The sequence below is a fragment of the Melospiza melodia genome, chromosome 3, assembly GCF_035770615.1.
Source record: "Melospiza melodia melodia isolate bMelMel2 chromosome 3, bMelMel2.pri, whole genome shotgun sequence".
In the NCBI taxonomy this organism is placed as follows: domain Eukaryota; kingdom Metazoa; phylum Chordata; class Aves; order Passeriformes; family Passerellidae; genus Melospiza; species Melospiza melodia.
In genome coordinates, this window is record NC_086196.1 from 51082809 (window position 1) to 51098357 (window position 15549).

Sequence of the window (15549 nt, forward strand, 5' to 3'; positions counted from 1 at the left end):
TTCAGTCTGAGAGGAGGGACACTTGGATGTGAGGTTTTAGTGCAATAGTGTGAATCAAATTCTACTTGTTCTACTTCACTTTGATTTGTCTCCCCTCTTCTCCAAAATTTAGTCTCTGGGTGAAATTGTTCTTTCTGGGACTGTTATTTATATTGTGGTGGACACTCTTTTAGAAGGTAAGAAGTCCTGAGATGTTGAAATAGATATTTTCATTGGTCATCCCAACTGAGAACAGGCAATACAGGAAGGTGAATTGCCCTGTGAAGAGGCCTTTCACTTTCCTTCATGCCCTTGAATACAGTATGGGTCTCATTCACTACCCATATATCAGATATTTTCTGTGAAGATGTTGACTGATTGGAAACATTTTTGAAGAAAAAATAATCTGCATACTAAATAATTAGAAATCATCTATAGAGATAGAATTTGTCTAGAAAGAATAGGGGCATTTCCTTCCAGGTGACAGCTGGAAAAGGGCTGTTGAGTATTTGTTAATAGGATTACTTGACATCTTCTTCAGCAAATGGGTGTAGCCAAAGATCTCACCACAAAACAAAATGCTCATCACTCATTAGTGTCACTGTAAAGGCTGCAGCAATGACTCTTACAGTAATTCTAAGATACTTGGATCATTTAATCTAATTTTCCAGTATATAGCATTCAGATAATCTGAATCTGCCTTGCAAAGTTCTTGTTCTAACCACATTTCATTTCTCTTCAGGCTTTGCAGTACAAGTCATACTTCAACTTTTTCCCAAGTTTCGTTCCTGCTATATGTTCTTCAAATGCTCTGTCCATTTTCTCATTCTGATCTTCAGTAAAAAGATTCTTCCAGTCACTTACACCACCTTCAAAGAAGCAGGAACAGACTTATAAAAACCAAAAATTTTCATTTTTTTTCTATACAGCTGTCATTTTTATTGCATTGTACACAAAAACTGCTTCAGCCATTTTCCAGATGAAACATTTTTCTACATCAATAAAATTTTGTGCAATCAGTGGACTTACATATGTATGTGAATCATCTTTTGCTATAATGCAAAAGAACAAACTCCTCTTAAGTTGACCATTCAAAAAGGCAGCCTAAAATTCTATTTCCCTCCATCACTCTCCTCTAGAGAGCTATGACTGGAAAAGTGGAAGATCCTGAAGAATTAATTAAGAATCATCTGCCAGGAGGCAGAGCTGATTTTCTGCTCCTTTGACAGCTTTACTTTTTATCCAGCCATTACTTTAATGAAAAATGCAGAAATAGATTCTGACAACCAGGTTCCCTCCTCATGTCCATGTGCCCCACACTACACTGCAAAGGTTACTCCCTTCTCTTCCCTCTCTTGTGTCCATCTGGATTCTTGCTAGCTTGGCTTACTTCTAGTGTGTAAGAGTGAACAAGAGTTTGGCAGTGGCCATCTCAGAAGATTCCCATACTCTCCTACAAAGTGTGGTCACTCCACTCAGGCTGAGTTTGGCCCAGTGCTGCCAGCTCCAAAGGCTGGGCACTTGGTGATCCAGGCACAGAGGTGGAGAGGAATTCAGGCACATGACAGTTCCTCCTTCCTGCCAGCCACCTGTGAGCAGCCAAGAGTGGCTCTGCTGTGAGAGCCTTGCTGTGCATCTTCCTCACCAGCCCTCCTTGGATAGTCTTCTCAAGGAAAGCAGTGATCACCTGCTTGATGCTAACTTACAATTCTAATGTGAGTGCAGAAAAAAGAACCAGACAATGGCCCAAGTCCCAGAGAGTGGCACATTTCTACCTCTGAGCCCCTTGGAGCTTCCTACCTTTGCGAAAGATAATATTGCCAAATGACCCATGGGTCTTGTCTGAGTTTTTCTTCATGGACTGGAAGGTGCTCCTCTCTACCACCAGCTGGAGCTGTTCCTCAGTCAGAGGAATTCCAAAGAACGTGGCTATGTTTTTCACACTCAGGGCAGGATTCTGGAAAGAGGAATGTAACATATGGCATGACTTTCAAACAAATGACTCTGCTTTCCAAGGTGTTTACACATTCCTATATCACTCTGCTGGCTGCATACATAGGGTATTCACAGAGTTCACCAGGACTAGGGTGGCCCGGAGTGTACCTCTTCTACGCAATTATTTTGGAGGAGATACAAGCTGCCTTCCTGTAGATTTCAAAATATTATATATGATTTACAGGTGAGCAAAATCTACACTGCTGAAAATATTTAAGCTCCTTCCCAAAAATATTACTGGCGATTTAGATTTATAATTATTTGGGCTTATATACCAGATAAATAAAAATCAAGAATCATTTTCCCAAGGAAAATATTAAAAAGGTTTTTAAGATTGAATTTCACCTTTTCATCACCTAAAACAAAATATTTTCAAGCCCAACTTGGATACCCTGCATGCATATAAGTGTGTATTGGTTCAGGAATAAAACGCCCCCTGAAGTATAAAGTAGTTGTAACTATTGACAACCTTACCTCTTTTACTTCTTCATAAGTAATTGTCATAATATTTTCTTTGTCAGCATATTTGTTCCATTCAGAAAGGTATTCAAAATAGCATCCCCATGCCACTAAATAAAACAAAGTATTCTAAGATGAAGTATAAATTAAGATTATACAGGTTTTGCTGATTATGTTGGGTTTGCAAAGAACTTTATTATTCATATCTAAGGCAGGGTTTACACAATTGTGTAGGATATACAGATTTCACCCCAGGCCCAAACATATGATACCTTTTGAAAATCAGGAAATAAAATTTGTAGGCTTTTCAAGACAGCTCTGAGTTCACCAAAAAAGCTATCATTTTGCCAACCATCTTGTAAGACTCCCTTAATGTAGTCTAAGACCTTCTTGAACCTTCTCTTCTGCTGGCCATGAGCTATGACACTCTCATGAACTTAAATCCGTGCTATCACTTTTTCTCTTTTGCAATGCATTAGAATTAGTCCCCTTTATAATGCACTAGGCTTAGTCCAAATAATTCCTTTTGTCCAATTTGGCATGGAGGTCATTATATGTCGCCATGGACACACGAGGTTGAACATGGGAGGGCAGGGGTAAAGGGGACCCAAGGTAGACTTCAGAAAGAACTGCTTTATCCAGGAGAAATACCAGTAAGTACAAATTCAAAGAGTCTCTGAAATTGCAGTTTTAATAAACATGAACTTCAAGCAGTAAGACAAGTAACATAAACTTCAGTTCAGATTTCTAATTCTCTGTCTTTAATCTCTCTCTCACTTTTGTACTGCAAACCAAAAAATCCTAGTGAACCTGATTTACCAAAGAACAAAGTTTTTTACACAATAACAAATCATCGGACAATTGACATAGACAGAAAAAATATACTGTACTTTTCTTTGTCATGAAATCTGTGAAGAAATCATCCCAGGTCTCATAGGAGGGAAGAAGTGCCAAGCCATTGGAAAAATGGAAATAAGATGTAGCAACATCTTTTGGATTACGAATCAGTAACAATATCTAGAAAAAAATTAGAATATTATTTATAGGGAAAGACATAGAAGAGTACAGCATAAAAAAAAAAAGAAATTACAATAATATACTTTATAACTGCAGTTGGGGATTTCTAATACCTTGTGTGCTCCTTGCAGAAGTAGCAATTTCATTCCCAGATCTGGAGATGCAGTAACTAACTTTGCTTTGGTACCATGAGAAGATGGTTGCCTAGAATTAATACCTTTTACAGATTAACCAAATTATTTATTCAGAATCTAAGTATGTTTTGCTCAATACAAACATAGTTCATCATTTAAGTGGCAGGGAAAATTCACAAAAATATAAATTCTCATGGAAATTTGGCACATTGAAGCCCTCGCTTGCAACAATGCCATAAAATTCCTCCCACAGGAAATCCCATCAAAATCCATTTTGCCTCTGGAGGATTTGTCCAAACCTTGTAACTCTTTTGTGGAAACTGTCACAAAGGGGCCAATAAGGGCAAACTGCGGTTAAGTGAGGTGAATGGTAGTTCTTAAATATGTAGAGCCTTAAAGATGTAGAAATGGCCAGGCTTAACGCTTAAGTAAAAGAGTGATTCTGAGAATTGCCAGAAAAGTATTATGTTGGCTATTTATTAAAAAAAAAATAAATCAGTTGAATGGTTTGCTTTAATACATTAAAATCAGTACTCACCTTGGCATTATTTTGGAAGATAGATTTGGGAAGATTTTCAGGACGGAGATGAGTAACCATTAATCTTGGAGAAGGTAATTTGGTCATTCGCTTGATGAATTGGAAGGAAGAAAGTGGACAGTTCAGTTAGTACAAGTATTCTTTTCATTAACCTATGCTAAAATGTGGCCTTGATGAACTTATGTACAGTTATTGGCTGATTGAAGTGTTTTTTTTGGGTTTTTAGGGAGTGTTTTCCTGGGATATTAGTGGGCTGCTCTGAGTAGCTCTAATCTTCAAAAGCTTATAAGCAATTGGAAAAAGGACTATCCCTTGTTTGTTCTCTTCAGTGATAATTCTCCTCAGGTCTGGTAGACAAGGGATCTAATCTAGAGGTGAGGTACAGATTATCTCTCTGTGAAAACTGAAGCATCTCAAGGACTGAGAGAGGGGAGGAGGAGGAGGAAGAGCTAGTAAAGCAGAGAAATGCTGATATTAAAAAATTCTCGCTTGCTTGGCTTAGTTCTAAAGTGCAAGAGTGAACAGTCATTTGACAGTGGCCATCTCAGAAGATTCCCATACTCTCCTACAAAGTGTGGTCACTCCACTCAGGCTGAGTTTGGCACAGTGCTGCCAGCTCCAAAGGCTGGGCAATTGGTGATCTTCACAAAACTCTTCTTAAATACAAAAGATGATATGTTGAATTTCTGAACTTCTTAAGCATCTCATGGGTATGTCCTCAATAAAGTCTGTTTATTTGTATGTATTCAGTATTTGACAGGCCAGATGAGACTACTCCTGACCAGATGCCACATAAAGAGGAGTGGTAAAGTTCGTATGAAACAATAGAATAGATCATACTTCATATATTCAGTATTTGAAGCACATAATGTTGATCATTTCCATACATAATCTCTTCCCACCTCATATTTCTCAGCATCTCCAACTTCTAAGTATGCTTCTTTTTCTTCAGCATTCACACTGCTTTCACTACCTGGTGTTTTCTTTTGAGATATGGCTATCAGATCAGTTAAGATTTGACTTAGCCAGTTTGTGCCTGAAAGAAGAAAAGCATAGACGGGGTTGGAAAACTTTTAGAATGGATAGAAATGGATTTACCAGGAAACTCAAGAGGTGCTAGTACTAGCAGGTGAGTTATCTGGTCTCCTTTCATGCCATACAATCACAGCTGACTGTCTGGTCAACCACCACCCAGGATCCTACCTTTGCTCCTCATAAGGAGACATTTCTCAAACTTGAACACTTCAGTACACTGTAAACTAACTTGTATACTGTAAACTGACTAATCAGGGAGAAGAACCACAGAGATTCAACTAGGAAAACCTGCCTTAATGTAATAAATTTCACTGTGACACATATAAGGGAGACTGGGGTGGTGAACCTGTACTCAAAACCCTAACATATTAGCTGGATTATCTTTGGAAGAAAGGTGGGTCAGAGTACTTCAAGACAGGAGCAGAACTAGATCTGAAAATTGTGCACACATTTTCTTTAACAACAGGTAAAACCTCTCTGAAGTGACATTTCCTAGACACACTTGTTATCTTTATCTTCAAAAGATAACAAAAAGCCTGCATAGATCTCCCATCTCTGATTTGCCATGTCCTGACTTCTGGACACTGGATGCCTACATCTTTCTCACTGCAATCTTATCTAGTGCATTCCAGTGCATACCATTTCTTCAAAAAGAAAGTACAATGAAATAGCAAAATCTTCACAATCCTATCAGCAGTGACTGTTCACTGTGAGGCAGTGTGAACCAATTGCTGTAAGAGAGAAACAGCAAGATTAAAGTGTATATGAGGCAGATCTGATCCAAACCTTGGCTTGCATGTGGACCAGTGCTTTGAGGCAGATTAAGGAAATACGTCGGGTAAACTTGCAACCCTAGGAAAGATGTCCTCTTGATTTTCCTTAACAATACTTAAAAACAATGGAATCACTTCAAGGACTACAAAAATATTTTTGTAAGCTATTTCCTAACACCTATGTGAAATCAACTAAAGAATATTGAATGTACCATTTGAAGGCACCAAAGGCTCCATTGTAAAAATATAAAACTCTTAACTTTACCAATATACATGTCAGAGTAGATAGTGGAATATCAGGAGATCTAGTTACTTCTGGTGTAAAAACCTGTATTTTGATCCTCTCCAATTTGTGCATTTAACTTCATGACTATAAAAGTAAAAATAACAAAAACCATCCGATGCTATAGAAAAGAAAACCAGAATGTTTTTCACAGTCTTTTTTTACCATATCAAATATTCATAAACACTTTCTGGTACTTTCTGAGAATGAAATCAATTTTACAAAATTTGGTGAACATTCTAAATACAATTATTTAGCATAATATAATATTTTGTATCATATCATATATATTTCATATATTTAGTACAAACCTGGTTACTTACTATTACAGGAACTTGTTTATAAAAAGAATTAAAATATATTCACCGGATTTAGGGTATCCTGCCAAAATTACATCATCCCTTCTGGCTTCAAAGGACTCCAAGGCTTTGAAAGTTTCAGAACTGCAAAGTGTGGTAGGGTAGAGAATTCCCTTGTAAGAAAAGAGCAGTTCATCACGACGCATGGAGTTGGCAGCTGCTATTGCCTCATCTAGGAAATCAAAAACTGTTTTCCTGGACTTTTCCATCCTTCTTCTCTCTCTGTCACTGAATGAACTGCTGTGTAGAAGAAGAAACCCACAGATTGTCCTTTAAATGGTGCTTGGTTAGTTCTTTTTTTTTTCTTGACCCTATGAACAAGAACTTACCTCTTTCTGAAGCTGTAAAATATGCAGTAGCAGTCAAAGACCTTACGCAATATGAACCTTTGAAATCAATAGAAGTTGAACATAAACTAACAAGAAAAGCAGACAAATGCAATTGCATTCTAGGAAAATGACTCAGAAAATTTTAAAACATCATGCTAATAATTCTGTGATTACAACACTGAGTTTATAAACAGAATATAAGAAGATAGAATGACATGCAGTTAGAATAGAATGCAGATTGGAATTGAAATGGTCATGATCAAAATCCTCAAGGCAGTTCATCTTTTTCCAGTACTTACTGCTAGTATTTTCTTTTTTCTTTACTATATCAATCATCATCATCACCAGAGTTAGATAAAATGTGTTGGCACTGGGAGAGAAGATGTTCAGTGCACTGGAGACTGAGCTGAGGACACTCCTGTGAGTGTGGCCGGCTGCTCCCGGCCGCTGGAGCCCAGGAGGGCACAGGGGCACAGGCACTCTTGGGCCACTCGTCAGACTGCACTACAGAGGTCTGTTTTCCTGGTGGTTACACAAAAATTACTCATTTCTGTCACAGACATCTTTTGTGAAAAATTCTTCCTTTAGGATTTTTCCCCCTTCTGAGAAGCTGTGGCCTCAGCAACAAAATGTAAACAACGGTTATCTGCTGCTGTGGAATGCAACAGGTGGATCTGTGATTGGTCTTGTGTGAATGTTTGGATTTAGTGACCACTCACGGCAGAGCTGGGTCTGACTCTGTGCTGAGACACAGACCTTTGTTTATTCATTCCTGTTCTAATCTTAGCTTAGCAAGCTTCTGAGAACTTTTCTCTCTATTCCTTTTTGTATAGTCATAATGTAATATATATAATAAAATAATAAATCAAGCCTACTGAACATGAGGTCAACATTCTCGCTTCTCTCTTCACCCTGAAAAAACCTTGCAAGCCCTGTAACACATTTCTACATTTCTTTAATAAGCTCAATCATTGTTTAACAACTGATCAGTGCTTAGGGAGATGATAGCAATATAACCTCAGCTAAAGAGAGTAGTGTTTATCATGTACTTCAGATTATGAGCTGCTGACTGCAGTGACCCAAGTAATGGAACTGGCATTAGACTCAGGTTCAATATTTAAGTCTCTGGCAAAAGGACGGATGTGTCACCAAAAATGAGAAAATAGTTCTCCCTCAAAATTTATGCCAAGAATTTGCATGCCATCCTTTCTTATCTCCATCTCTTGACTGCTGCCTGTTGGGCACTGGAAGGAATCAGACCATCAACTACATACCTGCATGCATTTGCCATTTGCTCTCCCCAAGGGATTCAAGAGAGATCCAGGGCTCTCCCTGGTCCCTGAGCCATAGTGCAGTGCTCATGGGATGATCGAGCCCTAGATTTTTACATCTACTTTTTCCAGTCCATACAAAATCCTTTGCTTCTCCCTTCATCTTCCTTCTTTCTGTAAAACATTGTCAGCAAAGAAAGAATACCTATGTACAGGCATAATCTGAAACCAGTGGATATCACATGGCCTGGTCCATCTGATCAATGACGAGTGCCAAAGGGCAAAAAGTTGGCATCACCTGCACCATTTATTTCACTGGCATCAGGTAAAATTTGCTGTCCTATGAAGTAGCACTTCTGGTGATTCTTGATGTGCAACTAGCCACCCTAGCAAAGCAAAAAGCAGCTTACTTTTCATCCTTATATTCCCTTGGCATTAAATTGTCATAGACTGAAGATCAGAAAATTAGTTTACTTGGTATTTTTACCTGTTGACAAAAAAATTAGTTGGGACAATCCTTCCTAAGGGTGGAAAAAGTGTGAAAATGACCTGTAAATTATGAGTGTCATCTCATGCAATAGCATAGCATTGGAGTAGTGTTTCCAAAATGTGAAAAGTATTCCAGAGAAACCTTCCAAGGATTTCGAGTGTTTTTTTGCAAGAAAGGGCAGTCAGGCCAATTATTCCTGGGAAGCATATTTTATCCTCATGAACTAGAAAAAAAAAAAAAAGCCAAACCCTATGTTTGTGGAGGAAAAGATAATTAGGACACATAAGTAATGAGGAGGGGTTTTTAGGGCAGTCATATTTCTTGATGAAAAAACAAAGAAGGATCAAGATTTCATAAAGTGAGCCTTTGATACAGACATCTGCCATGACACCTGAGCTGAGGAATGGGCTGAGAAATGCCTAGCCCCACCCATGTGGTACATGACCCTGTGATCCTGCTAAATAGTGAATCTAGAGACTGACAAGAAAGCATCACTTGATTCAAAATTTATAAGAAGCAGCTTTAAAAGATATAGTGATTAAAAAAATATTAAAAGCAGATTAAAGGGTTTGATTCTCTCCAGATTAATGGTATTTGTCGTTCAAGCCACCACTGTTACTCTGAAGGTTTCTGACTTCCCACACTGACCAGACCTGATTATGGAGCTTTGCAGAAGGAGGCTGGAGACATTTCTGTGACAGCTACAGGACAGTGCCAGCTGGCTCTTACATGGTGCACTGATCTGCCCATGCAGATTCATTCCCTGTTAAATGAAACAGCTTCAAAGAATGAGAGCTTCAAAACATGTGCTCCCAAATGCTAAATAAGAAGACGTATGTTTTTATAATTATTGCTATGATCTGCGTTTCCCTCAGTAAAACTCTGGAGAAGGCTGCCATAAATTAGTCCTTTAAAATAACTAAATCAAATTTTAAATAGTTCCTGTAAGATTGATCCAGTCAAGAAAATGCCTTAAAACTGCTCTGTTCGTTCATTTACAACAATAAAAGACAGAAAGAAAGAGAGAAAGTGAGAAAAATAGAAAGTGAGAAGGAAAGAAGGAAAGAGAGAGAAAGAGACAGAGAGAAGGAAACAGGAGAAGGGAAGGGAAGGGAAGGGAAGGGAAGGGAAGGGAAGGGAAGGGAAGGGAAGGGAAGGGAAGGGAAGGGAAGGGAAGGGAAGGGAAGGGAAGGGAAGGGAAGGGAAGGGAAGGGAAGGGAAGGGAAGGGAAGGGAAGGGAAGGGAAGGGAAGGGAAGGGAAGGGAAGGGAAGGGAAGGGAAGGGAAGGGAAGGGAAGGGAAGGGAAGGGAAGGGAAGGGAAGAAAGAAAAGCCTGCAAGGGTAGTGAGATGCAGATGCCCTGGGTTTCTGTGAATGAAAAGCAGGACTTAAATCAGAATTTGCTCTACAATGGAAATATACGTGTATGTTTCCCCTTTGAAAAATTTCATGTGGATCTGATCAGAGGAGAATCAAAGCCTTCAAACCGAGCCCAGGGGGTGAGGATGGCTTAGGTTATGTGGCCAAAGCTGTCTGCACACCCACAAAGGAGCACAGCAGAGCAATGAAGGGGGAATCAAAACATTACCCTGCCCACAGACTCCCATCGCATCAGCTCATCCAAGGCCTGTCTCCACAAGCTCAGACGAGCTCAGGCAGAGTGGAATGCAAGTTAAGGACTCTTAATAAAGGGACTGCACCCTGTCCAGGACCCTTCTATGGCTGTTCCAGGAGAGCTTCAGACCCAGTGTCCTGGTGGGAAGATGGTCCATCAGAATGATCAGTGCAGGAGAACTTCTGAAGACTGGCAGGGGCTGCTGTCTGGGGGCACAGCCACATAAAGAAATGCAGAGGAACAATCTCTCATGATTGCATGTGACCTATTATGTCAGGATTGCATGACAGGTATGAAGCAACTGCCAGGAAACAAATTATGTACCAGCCTGCATGATAGTACTAATGTTGCCTTTACAATATAGATAGTACTGAAACAGAGATGAAAAATAACTAATCCCCAGTACCAGATCAGGGTGGATTTTCTTAACTTCTCTAAAAGACCCTTTGGGCCAGAGAAGTAATGTGTTGTAAACTTTCCTAGGATCCTCATTCATACTTTATATTCATCTAGAATAGCAGAGTGTTTTTCATGCTGGTCACCTTTCCTGACTAGGTCAAAGCTTGTCATATAACCTGATTTCTCTACTATAGATTATTAACACAAGCATATCTTGCTCTTTCTTCTACCCAGAATTTCCCTGCTTATCTCAAATATCCCACGACCCCAAATTCTAGATGATTAAATGTCTCTAGATTCTTTTCAGCATTTATTCTCTCTTTCATTTCCTCTTCTGTATATTTGGCATCTGCCAACTCCTTCACCATTTGTTCAAACCAATTGGTTCCTGAAAGGATAAAGACATCAGCAGGACATCCATTCCACTTCACTTTTTCATGTACACCTGGCAGAGGTAAGTCCTGACAAATTGGTTTCAAGTGAACCAGTTTGGCTCAATGTTGTACTTTACACTTTTAACAAGAGTGTGTACTGGTTTTCACAGCAATGGAATTAATTTTCCCCATAGTGGCTGTTATGGAGCTATGTGTTGAATTTGTGCTGAAAACAATGTTGGTAACACAGAGATGTTTTAGTCATTGCTGGCAGTAATTACACAGTGTCAGGGCCTCCTCTGATTCTCACACTGAGCTGCCAGAGAGTAGCTTGAAGGTGCACAAGAAATTAAAAGGGGACACAGATGGGACAGCTGACCCCATCTGATCCAAGGATTATTCTCTTCCATATGGAGTCATGCTCAGCAATAAAATGTGAGGGAAGAAGAAGGAAAGAGAGATGCTGAGAGCTAAGGCACTTGTCTTACCATGTCACTGTCATGGGTGATGGAGCCCGGGACACAGCTGAACATTTGACTGGTGGAAGGATAGAATGAATTCCTTACTTTGCTTTGCTTGCACACATAGCTCTTGCTTCAGGTAGTTAATTGTCTTTATTTCAGCCATGACTCCTCTCACTCGGTTTCCCTCCCCCATCCCATTGCAGGTGAAAGAGTGAGTGGCCCTGTGGGGCCACTGAGTTGAGCTGGGAGTTGCCAGCTGAGGGTAAATCACAGCCCTGGTGAATAATCAACCAGGGTGTGCCCAAGGTCAAAGGGGCAGAGCTGTTGAGCAGATACTGTGGAGTGCTACCCTGCTGGCTTCAGGGACACATCTCATCCCTTGGCAGAAGCAGAGGTAGACCTCTATTGCTCTTTTCAACTCCTTTCAACTTCCCTACTTATTGGTTACCACACACTACTCCAGAAATGGATAGACATCCCAGGGTAAAGGTTCCTTGCAGGCAATGGCTCTGTCCTGTATCCAGGCACTGTAAGGCAATGTCCAGACCTGAGGACAGGCATCACTCAAACCATATTTCTCAGGATGAAATACTCACATCTGAGAATTTTGTGTCATTCAGTCTGACAGGAGGGACACTTGCATGTGAGGTTTTAGTGCAATATGGGAATCACACTCTACATGTACTACTCGCTTCATTTTCTCTGTCCTCATGTCCATAATTTAAAGTTTGGGTGGAATTGTTCCTTGTGGGGCTGTTAGTTGTGTTCTGGAGGACACCTTTTTAGAAGGTAAGAAGTGCTGAGATGGTGAAATGGGTATTTCCACTGGTCATCCCAACAGAGAACAGGCAAAGGAAGGTTAATTTCCCTGTGAAGGGGTTTTTCACTCTCTTTCGTGCCCTTGAATACAGTATGGGTCTCATTCACTACACTTATATAAAACCCTCTTATCACATCCTTGTCTCTTTCTTCATAAATGGATGTTAGACACAAGATTAATTAAACATGAGACATTATCAAATGAAAATCGTACCTGCAACACTTGGAAGATTGCATAAAATTGCCTACAAAGAATAATTTAAAATTATTTGTCTGGTCTCCAAAAATGCAGAACCATCAAAATAAACCATTTTATTGGAAATAATACTTTCTCTATCAGTACTATTTTACTCTTAAAAGTTGAAGACACTGTTCATATATTATGCTTTCTGGACGCTTTGTTTTAGTTATTCTTTTCAGCTCTTTGTTCATAAGATAATGCTGAATTGCTGAGGAAAATTTCTTTCTCTTCTCCAGTTCTAAAGAGTAAGGGCAACAAGAAATTATCATTTTTTTTATCCTTTAGGCCAGCTGCCTAAGAAATTTTGTTTGGAGCCATCTGCCTGAATCCTGAGGAAGCCAGATCACTAAAATACCTCAGCATGAAATGTAGCAACCTGTCCCCCGGGCCACTGGGGACACAGGTGCCTCCAGCTCCTTCAACCCTCAGACTCTGCTCTCTGCTCATGACCAGGGTCTCCAGTGCTGCCACAGCCAGATGTCTGTCTGTCTGTCTGTCAGGAGCTGCACACAAGGGGGGTCACAGCAGCCCTGTCTCTCTAGAGAGGCTCAGGGCAACCAGGGATCCTGAGCATGCCAGCAATCCAAGTCCCAGTCCCAGCACTGTCTGTCCAGCAGCCAAAGTGTCTTGGGCTGTGCAGCTCAGTCAATGTGGAACAGCCCCAGTGCTCCTCAGGGACAACTCTGAGTTGCTCAGTTAGCCACAGGAAGATCTGCCTTGGATGGAAATGCTGTCATCAGGAGCATTTGCAGTACACCATGAAGAGAAGATGCACCTGAATGGAAGACTCAGCCCAACTTTACTCTAGGAAATGGAATGAGGAAAGGACATGAAGTGGAAGATGGATTAATATAATTTTTCTATTTGTTCATTCTCTCTAAAGCAAATAGACAAAAATAAAATATAAACATAATTTTCATTGGAAATTTCTCTATTTAGGCATAGGCAACAAAATAGACTAGACCAAATAGAAAGATACTTAGATACTTTTCTTTTTCCATTTTCTTTTGAAAATTTGTTGAACCTAAAATTAATACATTTTGTGAGTCACTCTTACTGTGTCAGTCAGTTATGTCTAACCTTCAAAACAGATTCCCAAGTTTTTCTGAATTGATTCTCACACTCACTGGCCTCATCTCTCCTTACTTTTCACTCCCTCAAAATGTCACTCATCCATCCAGTTTCCTTGCCTACATTCATTTTGGCATGCTTGCCTTTTCCATCTTCCCTTCTTCCATGTCCTACCCCCACTGAATGCAAGGTCCCACTGAGTATCTCAAAAGGAGCAAAAGCACATGAGGTGTTACTGCTCTGAATAGCTCTGACTTTCAGAGTGAGATTGTTAAGGGTACAAAAGAAATGAATTCAAGCCTTGGGATGACACAAGAGAGGATAAAATGCAAAATCAGATCAAAGTCTGGTTTTCAACCAGATCAGCAGTAGCAGAATAATATCAGAGCCTTTTTTTTCTGGCACTGTCATCATGTTAGTCCTTGCTAAGTGATTCCTCAGGCGTTCTTATGCTAGTTGCTGCCTGACTGATTTACCCCGCCCATCAAGTACCTGCACCTTTGGCTTCCCTTTTCTAAACATAGAGTTTTACATTTACCATTACTAAACTTTGGGTTCCCTTATCTTCTCAATGTGTAATGTTTCAAATTGTTTTGCTGTTTTCCTAATACTTTCAGCCCTCTCTTCTGATCCCCAGACTTTACAAGTCAGTCATTTATGATACACTCTATTATATTAGTCTGCCCATCAGTGTTAAAAACAAGATTGAATGGGATCGGAACTCACCACTAAAGAAGATTGCTTTAATTGCCCTTCCCAGTTTTGTTATCAACCAGTATATGCAGTGTGACCATAAGCAAACCATTGCAAACAAGTTCATCATATCCGTGGGAACAAGTGGATATTTCTGAAAGTATTGCTGCTGCTGTCATTGCTTCTGAATGCCTTGTATTGCTGTGGTATGAATTTCTAAGTCTACTTCAAGTACTGTCAGTTCTGTAACCACATTTCTACATTGCCATCTCCACATATATTTGTGTCTCTTAAGTCACATAATTTCAGGCCCTCCCCAATGCTGTCATCTGTTGTATTTTCTGTCAGTGGCTTACTCAAGAGGTATCTTAAGGAGGATCACAAACTTCTTTACCAGAAATTCATAATTTCTATTTCATTTTCTTCAAAATGTTTCACGGTCAGTTGCTTTGTCATTTTTGCTACTACATTCCTAAGTATCAAGTTAAGGTGACTGTTCTATACTGGTTCTTCCTTCTCAAGTTTTTAAACACTGAAGTTTTGTATATTCTCCTCCAGGAATCTGGTACCTTTCTGCTTGCTTAGAGATGACTTGCAGTTGTTCAAACATGCCTTGCTGCAGGACTTTCTGCTGCTCTGCTTTTGAATCCTTTCATTTCTTTTCTAAATATTCTAAGTCTTACTTCTAGCATTTGAATTTCTTTACAAAACTCTGCATGTCCACTTATGTCCAAGCAGAATCAACCAGCTTTTGAAGAATGAAACAAAAATCTTTCAATATTTCATTCCTGCCAACTCTATCTTTTATGTTTACATTTTATTTGCCCAGGGGATGGATCTATATGTTGGCTGGGGCTTTTCCTGGTTTTAATTCAATTGTATATAGAGGACTTCATTTTGTCTTATGTTTCCAGAACAGGTCCCTGGAAAAATCTAAAATACTCTGTCTAGAGAGGCAAATCCCAATGGCAGTACAAGAGACCTGGGTAGAGCCATGTCTCACACCATCACTCTTGAGAACACCACTATCTTAATAGAAGCATTTTAAAGAATGACACAAAGAAAGCAGAGAGGTTGCAAGGCAGGACTACAAAGTTGAGAAGGCTCAGGGACAGCCCCATCACAGTTTCCAGTGCTTAAAGGGCAGCTACAAAGAGGATAAATGCGCCCTATTCACCAGACACCACATGGAGAAGAAAGGAGGCAGTGAGG

The 15549-nt window shown here is 39.8% G+C and overlaps 1 protein-coding gene across 1 annotated transcript; it reads right to left on the reverse strand.

The window, feature by feature from the left end:
* Positions 1-609: 609 nt before the first annotated feature.
* LOC134416748 (sulfotransferase 6B1-like) lies at positions 610-6781 on the reverse strand. Its single transcript, XM_063153474.1, has 7 exons — positions 6580-6781; positions 5025-5158; positions 4123-4212; positions 3324-3450; positions 2449-2543; positions 1780-1936; positions 610-848 (listed from the first exon to the last, which is right to left on the reverse strand). The coding sequence occupies exons 1-7, from the start codon at positions 6779-6781 to the stop codon at positions 718-720; spliced, it is 936 nt and encodes a 311-aa protein (XP_063009544.1). The 3' UTR covers positions 610-717.
* Between the last annotated feature and the right edge of the window lie 8768 nt (positions 6782-15549).